General features: G+C 41.3%; 2 protein-coding genes across 9 annotated transcripts in view; one reads left to right on the top strand and one right to left on the bottom strand.

Moving 5' to 3' along the window:
• Positions 1–10,349, bottom strand: part of RELCH (RAB11 binding and LisH domain, coiled-coil and HEAT repeat containing) — a 71,813-nt gene extending 61,464 nt beyond the window's left edge. For all 4 annotated transcript variants that reach the window (XM_052697933.1, XM_052697935.1, XM_052697936.1 and 1 more), the window contains exon 1: positions 9,530–10,349. In XM_052697933.1, coding sequence (XP_052553893.1) covers positions 9,530–10,334 — 805 coding nt within the window. In that variant the 5' untranslated portion in view covers positions 10,335–10,349. The remainder of the gene's footprint in view (positions 1–9,529) is intronic.
• PIGN (phosphatidylinositol glycan anchor biosynthesis class N) overlaps positions 10,273–18,970 on the top strand; it is a 112,018-nt gene continuing 103,320 nt past the window's right edge. For all 5 annotated transcript variants that reach the window (XM_052697939.1, XM_052697941.1, XM_052697940.1 and 2 more), the window contains exon 1: positions 10,273–10,382. The gene's annotated coding sequence lies outside the window, so the exon portion shown is untranslated. The remainder of the gene's footprint in view (positions 10,383–18,970) is intronic.

Raw genomic sequence — 18,970 nt, 5'->3', positions numbered from 1 at the left:
GAGAATTCTGAATATTTAAGGTGCAGATTTCCAGAAGCTTTGCATCTGAAAGCGCTGACATATTTATCTTTTACTTCAGAGAAGGTTGAAGTGCTCTGACATTGGTATTAGAAGAACTGTACAAGCAACCTGATCTACCAGAAGTAATTTATTTGACAACAAACTCTCATCACTAAATTAAATTTTAACGACTTAGGATTTCAAGCTTAACAAGGCCTCCTTGACATTAGAACTCTTAAGTTGTACTTCTCTGCAGCTATGGATTAAAAAGTTACTCTTCATTCTTGAACTGATCATAGAAAATAAGCTTTGCAGAAAAAAAGAGTATAATAGGGAATTGTTCATGTTTAATATTTTTAGGAATTAAAAAGCTACGATTATTCAACCAGCAGACATGCTTCATTTTAAAATAACATATAACAGTAAATGAGACTCCACATTTTATTAACTGTCATACAAAGTAAGCAGTTGGGAAGCAGAGATGACAAAACTATGCAATTACAGCTGTATTTGAGAGAGTCAAGAAAAAAAATTCAATATAAGATACTCTCAGATGCACAAGAAACAAGAAGCTAAAAAAAATAAAAACAAACTCCTTACCATAGTGAATTTTAACCTACAACCCACAGGCTATTATCAAGACATGGTTGAGGTTAGTAAGGGTGTGATTCTTGGCAATTTTAAGAGCTTATCCAGATGAGTCGTGCTATTGTTCTGAGTAAGCTCTCCCTCCTCCCAGCATATATATGCAACTTTCCGTACACGGAGGAACCTCTGAGGTCAATCTCCACACCCAAAGACAAATTAGGCCATAAGGAGAACAAAGATTTTTTTTTCTGTTGTTGTTTGCTTGTTTCTCAGGGGTTTGCAAGTCAAAGACACTGGAAAAACACTTTGCTTCCATCTCAAAAAAAAAAAAAAAAAAAAAGAAATCTGTGCTCCAGGAAATGTCAGACTGTTGCTTATTGTTATGCTTAGGATATCCAATGTATTTTTAAGTAAAAAGACATAGGCACACCAGAAGTATTCTCGTAACAGATCCCAACTGACAAGATTCCTTAGAAATTACTTGGATTTGCTGCTTTCATCCTTTTTCCCCTGTGCTACACGTACAACACAACTGTTAAAGCTCAGGTTCAGGCCTGAGAAAATTCAAGTGTATGAATACACATTTTAGATTTGTTTCTGTTGTTGCTAAAGAAGCCAGCAGACTAGGCATACTATCTACCTTAAATATTCAAAACCGAGACTAAACTAGCCATAACAGTCACTAAACCTATTTCTTGCTTTCTTCTAGAGACATCAGCCTACAAAAACATGTCCTTGAACAATCTGCACCCTCAGCCATCCTGCACAACATCACAGGCCGATGGGTGCAGAAGCTGAAGAAACTGGAGACAAAGACCATCTGGGACAAGGAATACACTTTTTCCTTTATTACTTCCTTGCGCTTAAACTCCACACCAGCACCCAAATGCAAATACATATAAGTGAATAAACCAACTGGCAAGAGGGATCAGCATTCACAGATGTGGAACGAAACAGAGACCTGAACAGTTTCATTGGAGGATCTTCTACATTAATTTAAAGAATCAGACATCATTAACACTTCAAAACACAATTACTGATTCAGATCCTATATTTGAGGTTGTGTTGTGTAGCAACTGAAATAGACAGATTGTGTAATATATTGTGCAATACAAATGAATAAATTAGTTGAGCTATTTAATTCCCCATAAGTGATACAGCAGCTTTCTTTACTCTAAGCCTTACCAGATTTCATAAGACAAACGTGGAGCAACATTACTTTGAAAAGTCTTAACTAGATGCTGAATTTTAAAGTTCTGACACATTTCAACCTGCTCCAAAGCTTAGCACTGCTGGATCACTCAGCAATGCAAACCAGATCCATGGCAGCAGTTACCTCACCTTGCATAAAACCCAAGGAAGAAACAGACTTACTGGTCAGGTCTCTAAAATCCGTTTGGACTTGCAGAAATTCACAGCAGATGAACATGTTCCACATTGCTACACTAACTCTCATGTGGAAATGGGAATCCTGTAAGTCATTCATCCCATTGAGCACTGAATTCTACACACCTAGCCTACGAGCTTTGTTTTACTACAGTAAGCATTCTTCTGCCCTTTCCCGAACGCTCTTGCTAAATGAGACCTGATGAATTCTCAAAGTTGCTATGTGCTAGAAGGAAGTTCTCAGACAACCATCACATTAAATTGAAACAAATTAAGTACAGCTAGCAGAATAAAGTTAACTTTCAGCTATCAGAACAATTAATTTACAAGATATCCAGAATTTTTAACAAGTGTTCAGGATGTTCATATCATACTAGTCCATGCAAGGAAATCCAAACCAAATTGAAACCTACTTCGTATCTCTAATGAGCTAAGAAAATTTGTAGAAGATATGACAGTAAAAACCCTAAAACTACTTGGAAAAAAAAAAAAAAAACAAGTCTATGCTTCATTATCAATTTAAATAGCCAGTATATGCTTTGCTAAATACATTACAGCAGTTCCATAACAGAAGCACAGCAGAAGCTCATGAGAAGGAAGAAATGTAAGTGGAAAATAAAAGAACACATTCACGATTGACTTATGACACAGGTGCACCCCATCCGACCACATAAAGAGCCACACTGACAACAAAGACGCTGCTTCAGTGGGTAGCTTACTGCACAAACTCAGGCAGAACCCAAATTATTTGAGTCTCAAAGAATCAAGCTGGCCCTGCTAAAAGCCATTTAAGCACTGCTGCAGCGATCAGAGATCCAGACAGCATGGCACCCTGGGGAAAAACACCAAACCCAGCATGGCTCCCTGCGGTGTGCTTGAGCTACCAGAGCTTCCCAAAACAAGAGCTAAGGGAGGAGCATGGCACAGGGGCACTTCTTACAGCTCCAGACCCCAGCTGGCCTCAGCAGAAATTAGAAAGCATCAAAAGAATTGAGTAAACTCCATATGCTCAGCTGCAGCACTGCCTGGCCTCAAGCATATTGATCAGTTTGCATTACAAGGATTTTTCCATTCTCCATAGTAACCCAGATTCCTGTTATATTCTCTGGTATCAAGCTAAACTACCTTCCATTAATTCAGCTTGGAGAAAAACCAAGCCTAAGGCTGTATCTTATAATTGTGTATAAACATCTGGAGGGAAGATGCAAAGACAACAGGGGCTCTTTCCAGTGGCAACCAATGCTGGGTGCAGAAGCAATGGGTACAGCTAGAGCAAAGAAGGTGCCTCTGAACATCAGCAATCATTTTCAGGATGAGTGAGCACTGGCAAAGGCTGCACAGAGGTTGTGGACTCGCCCTCCTTCGAGGTATTCAACAGTTGTCTGTCAAATGAGAACACTTGCCAGTCCTCCCCCTGCCCCACCAACATCAAACCCACATAAAAAGCTACTTGCTACATAAATAAGAATTTCTTTTGCTCTCAGTTTTTACGTAATAGCACTTCCTTCAATTCAAAAGTGAAGTTTTCAGTTGCGTCACCATCATGCAGCAGTGCATTGCAGGAAGGGAGGAAGTGAATTGCCTATCCCCTATGGTGCGCAGAGGGGAAGAGACTTCAGTATTTCTCCAAGGCTTTTTCATCTTGGGCTATTTAAGATGAAACAAAGAAAATAAAACAAAACATCTCGTCCAAACTCAGCATACGTTTATGTCATGTCTCAGAATGTGTATCATAATTAAAAATACAAGGCCTAAAAACTTTACTGAAATTTTTAGCTTATGGCAGAATGGCATCCAATGCAGTTTATCAAACCAGCATCTTTACAATATATCTGAAAAACAAATACAAGTCATACATTTCATGTACACAGTTGCAAGATAAAACAAAACAGAATAAGATTTAAGGATATCTCTACTTACTGATAGGAAAGGGATTTCTGATGCTACATTCAAAATAGTTCCATATATAAACAATCTAAGTCAGGACGTATTAGAAATCTTAGTTTAATTTGAAAGTACAAGAACTTCCTGCAAAAAATACATTTTTTTCCATATTTTCATAGATTCCAAGTTTACAAAATACACTAGTTACAACATTTGAACTAATCACAATGGACTCTGCACACAAGCCAACTTCTGATACCCCTGATACCACTACCTAATTTATCATGGCTTGCCTGCAAGCACTAGACAAATCTTGTAATACCAGGCAATGAAGCTTGTATAGATTTCCAGCAAACACTTTCTCAGTGGAATAGAATTTACAAGTTATATCTTCTACCGCAAAACTTAATTCTCAGAGGAAAAGAAACTACAAGAACCTCTGCATACTTTATAGAGAACTGAAATTACATGCAGGGAAGCTTAAGAAGCTTTCAAAAGCTGCTCTCAAACACAAAGCCCTCTAATCTTGCCTTCTCCCTTCTCTCCACAACACCAGAACTGGTAGGAAGGAGCACTCATTGCTTCAGTGCAAAGTTTGCTTACGTTGCTGCAACTTTCTAGCAAGGCATGGTTAAACTCACACAAAACTGAATTAGCAACAGCACCAGCCTACGTGCACAGGTTCACTTCTGCTCTCCCCACACAGAACGTTAGCAGCAGCTCTGGCACAGGGACAGAACAGGAAGCCCAAACTCATGCAGCTACATTCCCCAGAAGGAATGTAGCGCCCTAAGAGAAGAACACACAAATGAGTTACTGCAAGGTAAAGTATAATCTGAACACAGGGAACACTTGCTATTCAGTGATAACATGATATAAACCTGCCCTGCTTTGCCCAACACCGTCACACTTACTTCATACTAGCTTACTCCTTTGTGTGGCTATACCATTACACTAACCTATCTTCAGGTCTATCAAAGTACCCCAAATCATTCCAATACAGATGCCAGCCAAAGATTAAACTATCCACTCACTGAATGCATCAACAACTCCATTCCTCCTTCTTTGGGCATTACTTAGAAGCATCTTCCTTTTTGAACAGTCTTCTGTACTTAGAGACAACATTTGCTGTCCCCCATCGGTCACTATCGACAAGTTTGGTTCACTCTTTACCTACACCCTTCTATCCTGTCCCTCACAAAGGGAGAACCCTTCCTTACACAGATATTGCAGCCACCATCTCACCCACAAATCACCACATGATCTCACAGCTCCTGGAGGGGCAGCTAACAAGATCACAGGTATTTTTGGTTACTTTCATAAAGGTATCAGCAAACACTTTAATATAACAAAAGCAATAAAACAAACAAACCCAGGAAAAAATAAAAAATAAAAAAAAATTAAAAAAAAATGACAACCCTGCCAACCAAAGAACTAGTCACAAGAACAACAGATATTACACCTAATTCCTAATTTCCAATCTTAAACTGCCATTTAAGCTGAATGAACAGGTATCCCTGCTATGGTATATACTCAGAACAAAAATCTGAGTGAAACACTGATGATGACAAGGGCTCATACACAGCCACACTTTCACTGTGCCTGCAACTCAGCATTCAGGGCTGCTAGAAGACACCCCTTTCCTATAGCAGCATCATCAATAAGCTCCTCCCATGTGCAGCAGGACCCAACTGAATTTCAAAGGCCATAAGCACAACCAGGGAGCTACTTCACTACAGCTGAAACAAAAAAAATCCCAAATCACAAACAAACTCTGGAGTTTACTGCACAGTAGCAGAATTAACTTAATATATTTATATTTGCAGATAATTTAACATAATTGGAATCAACTCTCTGGAAACTTACAAACAACTTCACTTTGGAAATACTCAGGAAACGCAGTATCCCAGTTTAACCTCTTTCTTGTCTCTCTTGATTGTCATCAAAGCTGTTTCAAATTTAAAAAAAATTCTTCTTTACAAGGAGGAAATTAAAAGGCAGATTCTAATTTGTCTTTAGTACTAAAGCTGGTTCCAGGAGTGTAAGTTGCACCCCTTCAGGAAATAGCATTAACCAGGCATAGCCCACGATGCTCGAGCTCAAATTATGGCTGTCAGCCACAAGGATTTATTAACACAGCATTTGAGTCTGGGCAACAAACATGAGACATTCAAGCCACTGAATTATTTCTAAAGTTGAAGTATCACTTTTTATACTGTGTGAAGGTGAGGGAAAGGGGACATGAATTTAAATTTAAAATGTAGGTGACAACCAAAGTCTTGCAAGAGATCTCCAGTACTATACAAAGCAAGAATTTCCACACTATACCATTCATATGACCAGCTTAAAGAAAGCAGTTTCAAAATGGTCCGGCAAATGTGGATCACTGCTACTGAAAACACTGAAGAGGCAAACAAGAAGTTTGGGAAGATCTAGCTGAAATACATGATATAAAGTGCTGACTCCTTCACAAAGTAGTTTGTTCTAAATTTTAACAACAGAAGCATCTTTTCCATATTTTTCAGCATAATATAGCTTAATCTCTATTTGCAGCTGTGACACTACTGCTGCTTGAAAACAGAGAGGTTTTTTTTTCCCAAAAATACAAGAAAACCTTTGTCATCTGACTATCAACTGCTTTGTAAGCAAGTTCTCTGAAGCATGGCTCATAGACAAAACGGCTCCTGAGTCCCTACCTTACCACAAGATGTTGTTTAATTGCTGTGATATTTCATTACATCTTCTTTGTAGCAGCCTATAAACAAAAAAATACATGGGGAGAAAAAAAAATGCCAGTATGCAGTATGCACTCATATTTAGCTTGCCAATAGCTACTTGCACTGAAATTCTCTCATTCTGTAAATGACTGGGCATACACTGCAAAGCTTCCAGTTGCTCTATAGAAATCCTAGGGCAGCATTCCAAGCATGCTTTGGATCCACTTAGAATTGCCAGTCACTTTTTCTACAACCACCCAAATTATCAAAAAACCTCAGCATACAACCACAAAGACTCACCTAAGTGGGTGGTGGTGGGAGCAGGTACAGAACTAGTGCTGAGAATGAATTCCAACTGGAGACATCAACAGAACTTCTTCTATTACATAAAAGTTGACCACATGATTAATGTTTTCCACTGAGACATAAAGTTTGAGTGACCCTGAAGTGACAATCATGCCTAATTCCACTACTTTCTACCAAAGAAAATTACTGTTCTATTCTCAAACCCATTTAGGCATACTGAAGTGAGAGAAGGCAACTGCAATACTCTTGCAGAAACCCTCTGCAAGTCTCCACAAATGCAGGGCCTCTCAACAGAATTTAACTTCATAACTCAGGCAAACAGACAGATTCAATGCTGGATTTGACCTGTGGCTTATTTCTCTAACTGAATACAATATCAAATACTGAAAACAGAACCCTTAGAGGCCATTTAGTCCAACTCCCCTGCAATGGGCAAGGAAAACCTAGAGTGAGATCAGGCTGCTCAGAGCCCCGTCCAGCTTGGGCGACAGAACATCCACCACCTCTCTGGACAGCCTGTTCCAGTGCTTCACCAACCTTACTGCAGAAGACTTCTTCCTTATATCCAGTCTAAACCTCTCTTTTAGTTTGGAACCATCTCCCCTTGTCCTATCACAACAGATCCTTCTAAAGAGTCTGTTCCCTTCTTTCTGATAGCCCTCTTTTAGACATCAAAAGGCCTCTGTCAGGTCCCCCCTGAAGCCTTCTGTTCTCCAAGCTGAACAGCCCCAGCTCTCTCAGCCTGTCCTCATAGGAGAGGTTTGCCACCCCTTGCAAGATTTTTGTGGCCATTTTCTGGGCACGTTCTAACAGGTTTATGTCTCTTCTGTACTGAAGACTCCACATCCAGACACAGTACCCCACATGGGGTCTCACCAACACAGACTAGAGGGGCAGAAGAAATAAAAAGCACTCCTGCAAAGATCTGATAACTTTCAGCCCATCATTCTTTTGCAATCCGTTTTTTTTTTTTTTAACATTTGCAAATTGACTTAAATTCAGACATGAGTCCTTATCAGTTCCTGTTATCATCAACCAGACTCAGGTAGAACAGGAATGACACAATGGCTAGCTCTGTGCTAGATTCAATGAAGTCTGATGATGACCATAAGTCATCTGACTTCCAATATCACTCATTCTTAATTGCCTTTTGAAACATTTTTGAGACAAAAAGGTACACTCCAATAATCTATTATGGATTACAGGTTTCAATACACTTATTCATAACTTTTAACCTAAGGTCTAACACAATAGTTACTTTTATTATGCCTCAGAATTATCACACAGCACCAAAAAAATTTTTTTAGATCCTCTCCTCTATTCTTTGATGGTTCTTCTTTTTAATAGGGGCAATCTCTCCATATCCAGCAGTTTGGCAAAAGGATCATTAAGATGTTCTCAATGTATAAATACACACTGGTCTAGAACTTCACAAAGTCAATAAATTGAGTGTCTTTAACTCCACAGATACACAGGCTGCTGTTAAATTCTAATACAGGTATGACCAACAACTGGAAACAACATACACTAACAAAGCACAGAGAATGCTTAGTCAATGGGGTGAATCAATTGGAATCCATAAGGATGCTGTTTTTAATGAAATTAAAATTGGTTCCTAACCTTGAAACAGAGTTTTTCTGACATTCACCAACCTTATCATGAAAAGAACCTTACTGAAGGGTTGTCAAAGTCAAGTGTGAAATTCTAAGTACTTGCAAACAAGATAAGTGCAGTATAAGCAGCAAGAAGAAAAAAAACCATGCAATTTTCAAAATATATTTAATAATTACGAAAGCTGAAAGTTTCTCTGTTGCCTCCTGTCCAAGCCATCCAGATACTACCAGTTATCTCCGTATTTGAAATCTTAACAGGATCTCTTTGCAACATTTGAAACTTCTTCTAAAGCAAAGAAATCATAGGACTGCTTACCAAATACCTCCATGTATCTCGGAATACACACATATATTAACAAGTCTTTCACCATGACCACAGCCCCTCTCACATCAATACTATCTATGAGTTTATTAAGCCCTCAGAAGTCAGGTGGCTGGGCAGCTTCTCTCTTCCAAAATGACTTCCATAAGCTACCAGATTATTAAAACTTTACTGGTCTTGAAAGCAATATTGCTGAAGCAAACAAACACTGGTATTCTAAGCCATCTGCCCTATTAAAACCCAAAAGCTTTTAAGGCCAGCTTCATGACAGTTTTCCAAATGCCTTCAACACTGCAGAAGCTACACTCAACCATCCCCACTGCCCTTGGCCAGCACTTGGGAAGCAGTACAGCATCAGCAATTGAACACACTGCGCTGTATACGACCAGGTAATACCTGCGAAATTTAGCACCACTTCTGGACCACTGAGCCATTCCAATGCACTGACAATCCATTCTTGATAGCTTTTAGACTTCAGACATTACGCGATGGGTTTAACGGTTAAAATGGTTAAAATGGTTAAGCTCAACTCTCTTTCCTAACAGGGCATGGACTGATCTTTTGTGAGCAGGTAGTAAAGAAGGCACAAAAACGCTCGTTTCTAACACTTCTTCACACCAGGCACACGAGTGACCTTCACGAGAGGCCCAATCACGTCCGTGCCCTGCCCAGCACAGCCCCGCTCCCAGCCCCGGCCAGAAGGAGGCACTTACTGAGCTGCCCGGAGCCGGGCTCCCTGCCGCCGGCTCCGCCGAGCACGCCGCCGCCCAGACCCCCTCCGGCGGGCGGCGTGCCGCTCTGCCTCTCGAAGTTGCCCGGGTTGGAGAAGAAATCACGCAGCCTGGGCAGCTCCCGGCCGCTCTCCAGCAGCTCCGTGTGCAGCTCCAGCGCCGTCAGCAGGAACTGATCCCGCAGGAGCTGAGCCGCCATCGCGTCCATCGACACCCGCGGCGGATCCCCAGCGGCGGCCCCGCCGCCCGCCCCCGCCGCATCGCCCGCCGCCCGCAAACCCGGCAGCTCTTCGGGGCTGCCCGCGGCCGCCGCCTCCTCCCGCCGCCGGACCGGGTACGCCGGCCCTCCCGGCTCGGTACTGCTGCTGCTGCCGCCGCCGGGCCTGGCTTCTTCAGGCTCGTCCTCCTCCGAGTCGCTGAGAAAAGGGTTCACGCTGCTGCCCCCGCCCGCCGCCGCCATCTTGCGCCCCGACGCGGCGCTATCGAGGCGCCGCTGCGGTGAAAGCCGCGCAGAGCAGCAGCCTCTTCTGGCGGGACCGGAGCCGGGGCCGCCGCCAGCTCCCCCAGATGCTACGGGCGCTGCCGCCGGCGACTTCCCCCCAACAACCACCGCTTCCTCGGACTCCCGCACCCGCCCCGCTGCCGCTTCCGGATCCCGCCTCTCGCGAGAGCTCTCCGACCAATCGCGAGCGGCGCCCCGACGCGCAGGCCTCGCCCCTCGGCCAGCTCCAGGAGGCGGGCTGCGGCTGGGAGAGGGGCTGGGTGCAGAGGGCGGGAACACGAGCATAGTAGAGGAAGAGGAAGTAGATACCGGCGGAGCTGGCGGCGGGAGGCAGTGAGTATTGGCGCCTGCGCGCTGGGCGCTCCCTGGCTGCGTGTGGTGGGGGGAGGTCCGGGAGTACGCGTGGGGCTGCATGTGGCGGCTCAGGGGGAGCTTCCTGCGGCTTGGGGTCTCCCGCTTGTCGGCCTCAGTGTTTTTAGCTGTCCGGTGGGCTGGGGCGGACCCAGCCCGGTGTTGTGCGGATATGGGGCTGCCTGAGGGCTGCGGGTGTGTGGAAGGGTCGGTCCGGGCCCGCACGGGAGGGAGGACGGTTGCCTGGGGTCGTTCTTTATCGCTCGGTGTGGGAAGTGCGGCTTTTTTTTTTTTTTTTCATCTTTGTTGTCCTCTGAGCTTGAAGACACACATGTCGTTTTAACTTTGTTTTTATGTCTTAAGCCAAATTTGGCTCTAGCTGTGCCTTCCTGGTCCCCTCCCTGCAGTCCCATCCGTAGCACTTTAGCTTTCCCAGTATATGTACTCCTATCTGCTGTCCCTTTCAGTTTTGTTTTATCTTGTCTCAGTGCCCTGATTTAGCTCTGCTGCCTGCCTTGCCTGATTCCTTGCAGGTCAGGATTGAGAGTTCTTGTGCCTTAAGAAAAGTGTCTTTGAATAGATTCCAGCTTTCGTTTGTACCTCTCATGGAGCAGAGGGCTCCCCTGCGCTGATGGTCTTAACAACTGGAAGTTTGCTTTTCTGAGGTGTCTTTGCCTGCTTTGTATCTGTGAAGACAGAGAATTAGAGTAGCAAGAAGTTGTATGTCTGGAAGCATGTTGTTTCCATTGATAAAACCATAGTGTTACCTCTGGTGTTTCCTGGCAGGATTCTCTTATTACATGCTCCCTTCATTATATGTTTCCCTACTGAAGTGAGTTCAACTTGTAAACAGTACAGATTCGAGTCAGTATTGGTTTCTGTTGTTTCTTTGAAAGCACCACATTTCTGCTAACTCAAGACTCCACTATGTCAGGCTGATTAAATGTGACATCCGTGACTAGATCAGGTTGCTCAGAGCCTTGACCTTGAATTTCATCAGGGATGAGGCATCTACCACACCTCTGGGCAACCTGTTCCAGTTCTTTGCTACCCTCACTGTAAAAAAACAAACAAACAAACAAACAAAGACACACACAAAAAAAAAACCCACAAAAACGTTTCCATTATATCCAGTCTAAATCTCCCCTCTTTTAGTTTGAAACCATTTCCCTTTGTCCTGTCACAACAGACCCTAATAAAAAGAGTTTGTCTCCACCTTGCTTACAGCCCCTATTAATATATTTAAACACCAGTCTCTCTGGAGCCATCTCTTCTCCAGGCTGGACAGCCCTTGCTCTCTGCCTGTCCTCATAGGGGAAGTGTTCCACTCCTTGTATCATTTCTGTGGCCCTCTGGTTGGATTCCAACATGTCCATATCTTTTCTGTACCGAGGACTCCACAATCTTAATATACTGGAGTTTATTAGATATTAAATATTGCTTATCTATCATAATTGCAATCTACTGTCTTTGTATTAGTGTGCTATAAAAATATACTCTTCTACTTAGTTTACATACAATTTCAAATGTAATCAATTTTACATTCTGTTCTTTAATAAACCTTTTTTTATTCTGATAAAATACAATTTTTATAATGTTTATATCATAGGGAAAAGAGTAGTGGAACATGAATGTGTTGTTGCCTAAAATAAAATGCAGTATATTGAAAAAGCTTTGGAATTTGATTTAAACCACAGTAAAATAGGAAAAAAAATATTCACTGTTGGTACTTCGGAGTTAGGAACCCGTGTAGAAATCTTACTACTTTTCCTTTCCTTTTAAAGCGTGCGCAGTACGAGCTTGTTACAAGTTGATGTGCTTGTCGTCTGCCTTGTCCCGTAGAGGGAGGAAAGTTACTGATGTCCTATAGCAGCCTCTAGTGGTGCTGTGCGATATTTACAAGTGATTTGAAGATAAAGGATGATCTTTCTTACAGAGGGCTGTATCAGAAAGTCGTGAAAGTTAACAGTTCACTTTTTAAGATGGCATGCTTATCCATGTGGAAGGACAGTATAGGCAGGAAAGGGAAACAGTGAAAATCAAGTATGAAAATGGTCACTGTAAGGTCATTCACAGGTTTAAAAGTAGTAAATTCACACCAGAAGCTATGTTGCATGAATTTATTGAAGTGTTTTTTATTGAAGCTTTCTGGAAGTGCAAATAAGGTTTGAAATTGAAAAGGTGTGGTTTTTTCCCTATCACTACAGAGTCACGCACCACCAACTTGTAAATATGCTGCCACCACTGATACTGTACCAATGCTTGCATTGTTCAGCCTGCTGCTCTTCTATCGAGTATTGGAGGAAAGTGTGATGAAAGGTTTCTAAGTGAGCATATTTGGAAGTTACGGTGGAATTTATGCATGGAAGGCTACAGTGTGAATAAATGGAATACAAATTGGAGAACAGAGTAGGAATCTGAGGACGTGCTTGGAACATACTGAGTTAGTACTGTTGGAAGAAGATGTCCTTTCATCTGGTGCCAACAGAGGTTTATGTTATGAATCAGACTGGTGAGCTAAACTATTTCCTTTTTTTTTTTTTTTTTTTTTCCTTGAGGTTATTTTCAGTTGAGAGTTGTCCATTCTGCCTCACTATGCAGACATCTGGGCCAGCCAAAGAGAGAGCTTGGTATGGGAATAGATGCTTGGAAGCAGGGAACAGGGCAACTCTCTGCAGCTGTACTTAGTTTTTCTTGCAGAATTTGTAATTGTCAGAACCTCTTGGTCTTCTGACTGCTACTCCTATGTCAGAAATACAAGACAAAGTATTTCACCTGCTGATTTTACATATTTGGGAAGCAGATGCATTTAATTATGGAAAAGTTCCTACAGATGGTGGGTACAGATAAATAACTGCTAGACAGATGTTAATAGTAGGCTTTTGCTGTCATTATAGAATCGGTTAATTGTTTTCTCTGTGAGAGCAGACACATCATGTAGGTAGAGCTTGCCTTTGTGTTCTTAAGATGAGACAGTATCTGTCTAATAATAAGCCTACTCTGTGATCATCTGCTTACCAGTGTTGCCTCACTTCCTTGTTTTGCCAGCAGGGAAATTGGGAAATGGCAAATGTCTGTTTGTGACAGAAAGACGCCATGCAACTTCTTTGCATGAACATTTATGGATAAACCTCACGGGGTCCTTGATGAAGTACTCTATATACTTGTATTACTGGTTTAGAAGTTGGATACTCTCTTGAAGGTGATGTTTAAATGTTTTTCTCCTCTTTGCAATTTGGCTATTGCAGTTTCTTTCCCCTCTTTTGCTGGTTTCCTTATGATAAAACTAACTACTGAAAGCCTGGTTTTAAGGTGGATTTCCCTGGGGACTTGCCTCTGCTCCAGCAGCACGTGGCTGCAATTGCAGATCTAAGATCCTTCTGAAGGCTTGAAGAGTCTGAGGAAGACGTGTAGGATAACAGAAAGAAGGGATTTCCCTATGAAAGCTCCCAACGAGGGAAGCTTGGAGTGATGCAGGCAGGCCGTGGGCAGGGTAGGTCTGCCGGAGCAGCGAAGCCGCAGGTCCGCGCCGCCAGTTCAGCACCTTGGAGAGCAGCCGACCACTGTCCGGCGTCTGCGGGGCGCTCGGTTCTTCCTAGATCGGCATTGCTGTAACAGGTTTGTGAAGTAAAGAGGAGTAAGATAGCGATTCTCATAGCTGGCTGAGCTGAGTAATCGGATACAATGCTTCTGGCTAGTATATTGGTTGAAATAGTGCTTTTGTTCTCACGAGCTCGTAAGTTCTTTTAAGAAACTCTACTTTGAAAGAGTGTGAACCTGTGAAATCATAATTCGACTTCAAAGCATTAAATAATACTTTCAGTAATAAAGACATAGAGAAGGTTGTCTTGTTGCCCTTTCTCCTTACCCTGAAATTATTGGTAAAATAGGCCTGTGTGCAAGATCCAGCAGATAAGTAGCTTTGGAGATATTGCATGTGTTTGGTTAACAGTTGAAAAGAAAATGTGACAGTAAAACAAAACTCTTCTGCGTCAACTTTTTAAATCCTTACTTATACTGGCTTCTTCAAGCACCATTTTCTTTGAATGTTTTTCTCTGTATATGTACTGAACAAATTTGCAAGCTAAATTTATTTGCAAGGTCGTCTTCTATCATTTTCCTTGTGTGTTTTTTTCTCTGTGTGCTCTACTTTAATATTTGCAGTAGGACTTTCAAGTGTTCGATCTTTTGGCCCTTTATTTCTGAAGCGAGAAACTGTAGTGCTTGTATCTTACTTGTATCTTACTGTGTCTGTGTCTTACTGAGTAGTTTTATTGTAAATCTCTTTAAAAATATGTTGGGGGTGTTTTCAGCCTTGGATTGTCAGGGAGGTCTCCACTGAGACAGCTAGACTGCTATGGCTAACTGCCATCAATGCACTTGTGGGTTTTTTTTAAGTACTTGTTTGTTGACCCTAGCAGTCCTGGTGGCGGATGTGCTGGTTTCTGTTCCCAGGTGTCATTCTATCCCCCCAAATATCCTATGAAACTTTTAATATCAAAAATCTGTTTACAAGACCTGCAAGAAGAGCATGAAAAAATGAAAATAAAGTCTTTATTCTCTGCAAGAATAGTCATACAAAGGAATGCAAAATTCTTTTGTCAGGACAAAGAACTGAATAGTCCACGTTGAGAGGGAAATATGATGTTTAGCTGTAGAACAGTGATACTTGCAGAAGACTTGGTAATAGAAATTGTCTCTGTGACTTTGAAGTTAAAAAAAAAAAAAAAAAACAAACTCAAAAAGGTGTTGTAAAGACCTCCCGAAAACACATAAGTGGCCCAAAATACTGTTATCAGTGAAATAGCTGATTCATAGGGAAAAACAACAACAACAACAAAACAACAACAAAAAAGCCCACAGCACTTGTTACTGTTGAGTTTTATTTTCTCTGAGATCTGACCTTTTATCTGTCTGCATCATGAACAAATACAATGCTGCATTCTATGCTTCCATTTTTCTACAATTGGCTGGCAAGCGTTACCAGGGGATGATGCTTTTGTTCTCTTTCATGCCTCAAAGCATGAAAAAGCCACCACTGTCCTTTCTCAGTGCTCTCTTCTTGCCAGTGTTGTACTTGAGTATGTTTTTGTGCCTGGAAGGTTTGTGGAAACTTATTGCACGTTTACAGGATAATTTGCAGAGAAACGTGTAGGTTGGCATTACAGGTAACTGATTTACAGATAAGTTCTGTTGGTTATTCTGCCTTGTAGTCCATAGTCAGGTTTCTCTTTGGAATGTTTTAGCAAAAGAGATTTTGTTGTTGTTGTTGTTTTTTTTAGGCAGAGCAATTTTGATTATCAAATGATGTTAAAAAGGAAGTTAAATATTCCTTGAGCTCTTTGCCTCAGGTTTGGATCTACTTCACTGAACAACATTTAAAATTTAAAACAGATATCATTTGCTATTATAATCCATAAAATTAGTGGAGGTATTGAACATAAAATCATTTTAAACAGATGGTTTAAATTACCAAAGCCACTTCAGTGCAGGTGCAAGCAAAAATACTGTCATTGCAGCTTCATTATCTGACAGAACATATGATGCCTCACGGGAGAGAAAATGGAGTTTGGGAAAGGAGGAAAAGGGTCTTGATCATAATCTCGCCTCTATTCATTTCTATTATTTGCTTCATGTGTGAAGCAAATGCGAGGTTTTGGGATCTCCTTTGTCTAAGTATTGTGTAAAGATGCAAGAAAGCCTAATCTGAGACTGACTGGTAAGTCTGTATAAATCTGTGTAGTCAATGGACATATGCTTTGAGAGCAGGAAATCGCTTGTATTGCTTGACTGGTGTAATCCTTTAAACATTTAAATTAGTAAAAGAATAGCGTAAAGGCTGCTAGGGCTGTCTTGGGTGATATATAATTGCCACGGCATTTAAAGTACTGTCACACAGCAAAACTTCCATTTTGCTTCCCTACCCTAAGCAAAAGGATCATGTTTTATATGTGGACAAATTGCACAGCCACAAATTTGACAGTTTAAATTATGTAATGCACTGTGCTGTTTAGCTGAAAAATGTATTCATCAGCTAGAAACATAGCAAGCATTCCCGTCCATTTCTTTTTTTTCTATAAAACATTCTTACCAAAGCCATTGATGCTTATTGAAAATGCCTTTCCAATGGATTTTTTTTCATCTTACGCAACAGACTTGACAATATTTAGTGAAGCATGGTGTCTCTAAAAGAAATGACTAATGTGTCTTGAGCTCCCTCTCTTGACATTTTATTATCCTTAAAAAATATTCCTGCCAATGGGGCATATTCCGTGTGGTATTTTGTGGTTGTTTTATTGCATATTTAGAGGGGGGGGAAAAGGCAGGGAAAGGAGATGTGACATTTCTCACAAAGAGCTATACGATGCAGTGCAAATATGATTTTCTTTGTCTAATTTATAATGCTGAGAGATTACAAGTTCAGGGAAATAGAATTTAGATGTTGATTCCTTTGGAGAAGGTGCCTCATTTCCTTAATTATATCAACATTCCTGCTTAGCTTTAAGGGCTCTGATCTTTCATGGGACTGTGGATGCTGGTTGTGTGGCAGTCAGAACTGACTGCTAAGGAAGTACTGGACTTTGGAGCGAGTCAGAAAACATTTTGTTAGCAAGATGTAGGTCAGATTGAAAGGAATAAAAAGCTAATGTGAAATAAATTGCTTGCTTCTTGTCTTTGATGAGGCTTTGGTGGCTCATTGTAGCTGTCTTGTTCCCCTGCTACTGTCACAGTTTTCACTACTGTAGTTCTTTTACTTCCATGACCACTAGTGACGAACTTGCGATTGAAAGAGGACTTTCTGCAGTATTTTTGATAGATGTGAGTACAAAGAAGGAGGAGGTCTCTTTTGTTCCTGGCTGGTGCAGATGGGGTGAGTTTTCTCTCTGGGGATTCTTTTAAAACAAACAAACCAACCCTTTCATCTGTTCAAATAACCCCCCCTAAGAAAAAAATAATTACAGCCAGGAGGTTTCTGCTGTTTGTCTTTAATCTTATAGACTTCAGGAAAGGTGCCTGCTGATTCTATCTTATCTTTTCTTTCAGGACAAGTGCTCCCCTTTCATCTCTGTGCTCTTTTGTCTGCTCACATACAAAATCCAATAATGACAGAAGTGGCAAACACTGGTGAAGCCCACCAGCTCAGGGCAGTGCTAATTTCCCATTTGCTCTCTTCCCATGTACAACTTATATTGCAGGCAGTGAGTGGCCTGATGGATCTTAAGTACTTTCCAGTCAATATCTGAAAATCTGTTCCAAATTGTTTGAATAAAGTACTTTAAATGTGGGGTTTAAATTCTGTCAGGCTGGAGGCTGGGCAGCATCATTACTGGCTCTGTATTTAGTTTAGGGAGATGGTGATAGTAGGAGAAACAAATATAGAAATAAAACGAGAAATCTGAGTGTGATATTCTCTTTACTAGTTTGGATGGGTCTGTAAGGAGATGAGTTGTCTGGCTGAGCTGTATTATTGTAAGTAGCATTTCAGATGGACTGTAAGAAATAGGATGTGACAAATAGGTTGCAACCTATAGGTGCTCCTGACCCTCAGGCTGTTGTTTGCAAGTCCAGAAGCTGTGTTCCTTTCTCTTGGTATGTGACAGAATACACAAAACTACACTGAATAATGCAGTCAAGATTTGGGCGAAGATTACATCTTCAGATTTTGGGAGGTAGCATACCAAGTCACTTCAGTGCCTGGGAGAATATCAGTGGAACAAAATGCTGATACATCTTTGACTTAGGTTTTATTGGCAGGAAGATGTAAGATATGTCTTCTAGTTTCAGTTTGTTTAACTACTTTTTTGCTGACCAAGCCAACGAGGGCATAGATTTTGCACTACTACTAAGTGCTTAGATTTAGTCACTTGTCATCCAAAGTGAAAAGAGCTTTGTGTGTGTTTAATGTATTTTTTTCTTCTCTTGGCATTTAGCGTTTTCTCATAAATAAGCTAATACATAACCTACTTTTCTTTTGATTCTGGTTATTTCTTCCTTTTAGCATGCCTTGTGTGGTTTCTGCCTTGAACCACCAAGCACCAGACTCTCCAGATAAATTTGCTTGTAATGTCTTTTCCAGTAGGTGGAGGGAGAAGAACAAGGAACTCTTTTCCTTTGTGTGGTAGTCTGTAAGAGCTGGATTACATTTCTGTATCTCTTGAGATGCAGAGGCACAGTGCTTAGCTGAGCATCCTTCCTGCTAGGATACATGCATGGGTGCATGTTCCTTAGACATGTTACCTGTGCTCCTCTGTGCCTGGAAGGCATGAAGGCTGTCTCAAGGGGTGTCTGAGTTTTTCTGGGATAGATGTTCCCTGTTCTTCCCACCGAGAAAATCATGCTAGAGACTTGCTGGGCACCAAGAAATTTAGTAGTGAAGCTGTCATCTGATGGTGATGAGCAGTTAAATATATTAAAATTGTGACCAGCATAGTCTACTATAATATGATCAAACTGTGTTGCAAATGTAAAACTCTTTTTTGGAATTAAATTTGTAGATCACTGTAGATCTGATGATATTAAACTTGAATTGTGTTGATTACACTCTTACTGCTGCAAGCTTGGTCTCAGGC

This window comes from Tympanuchus pallidicinctus, unplaced genomic scaffold (assembly GCF_026119805.1).
Source record: "Tympanuchus pallidicinctus isolate F22 unplaced genomic scaffold, pur_lepc_1.0 scaffold31, whole genome shotgun sequence".
Taxonomy (NCBI): Eukaryota; Metazoa; Chordata; class Aves; order Galliformes; family Phasianidae; genus Tympanuchus; species Tympanuchus pallidicinctus.
The sequence above is the reverse complement of the archived record's forward strand: the minus strand, read 5'-3'. Positions and strand labels throughout refer to the sequence as shown.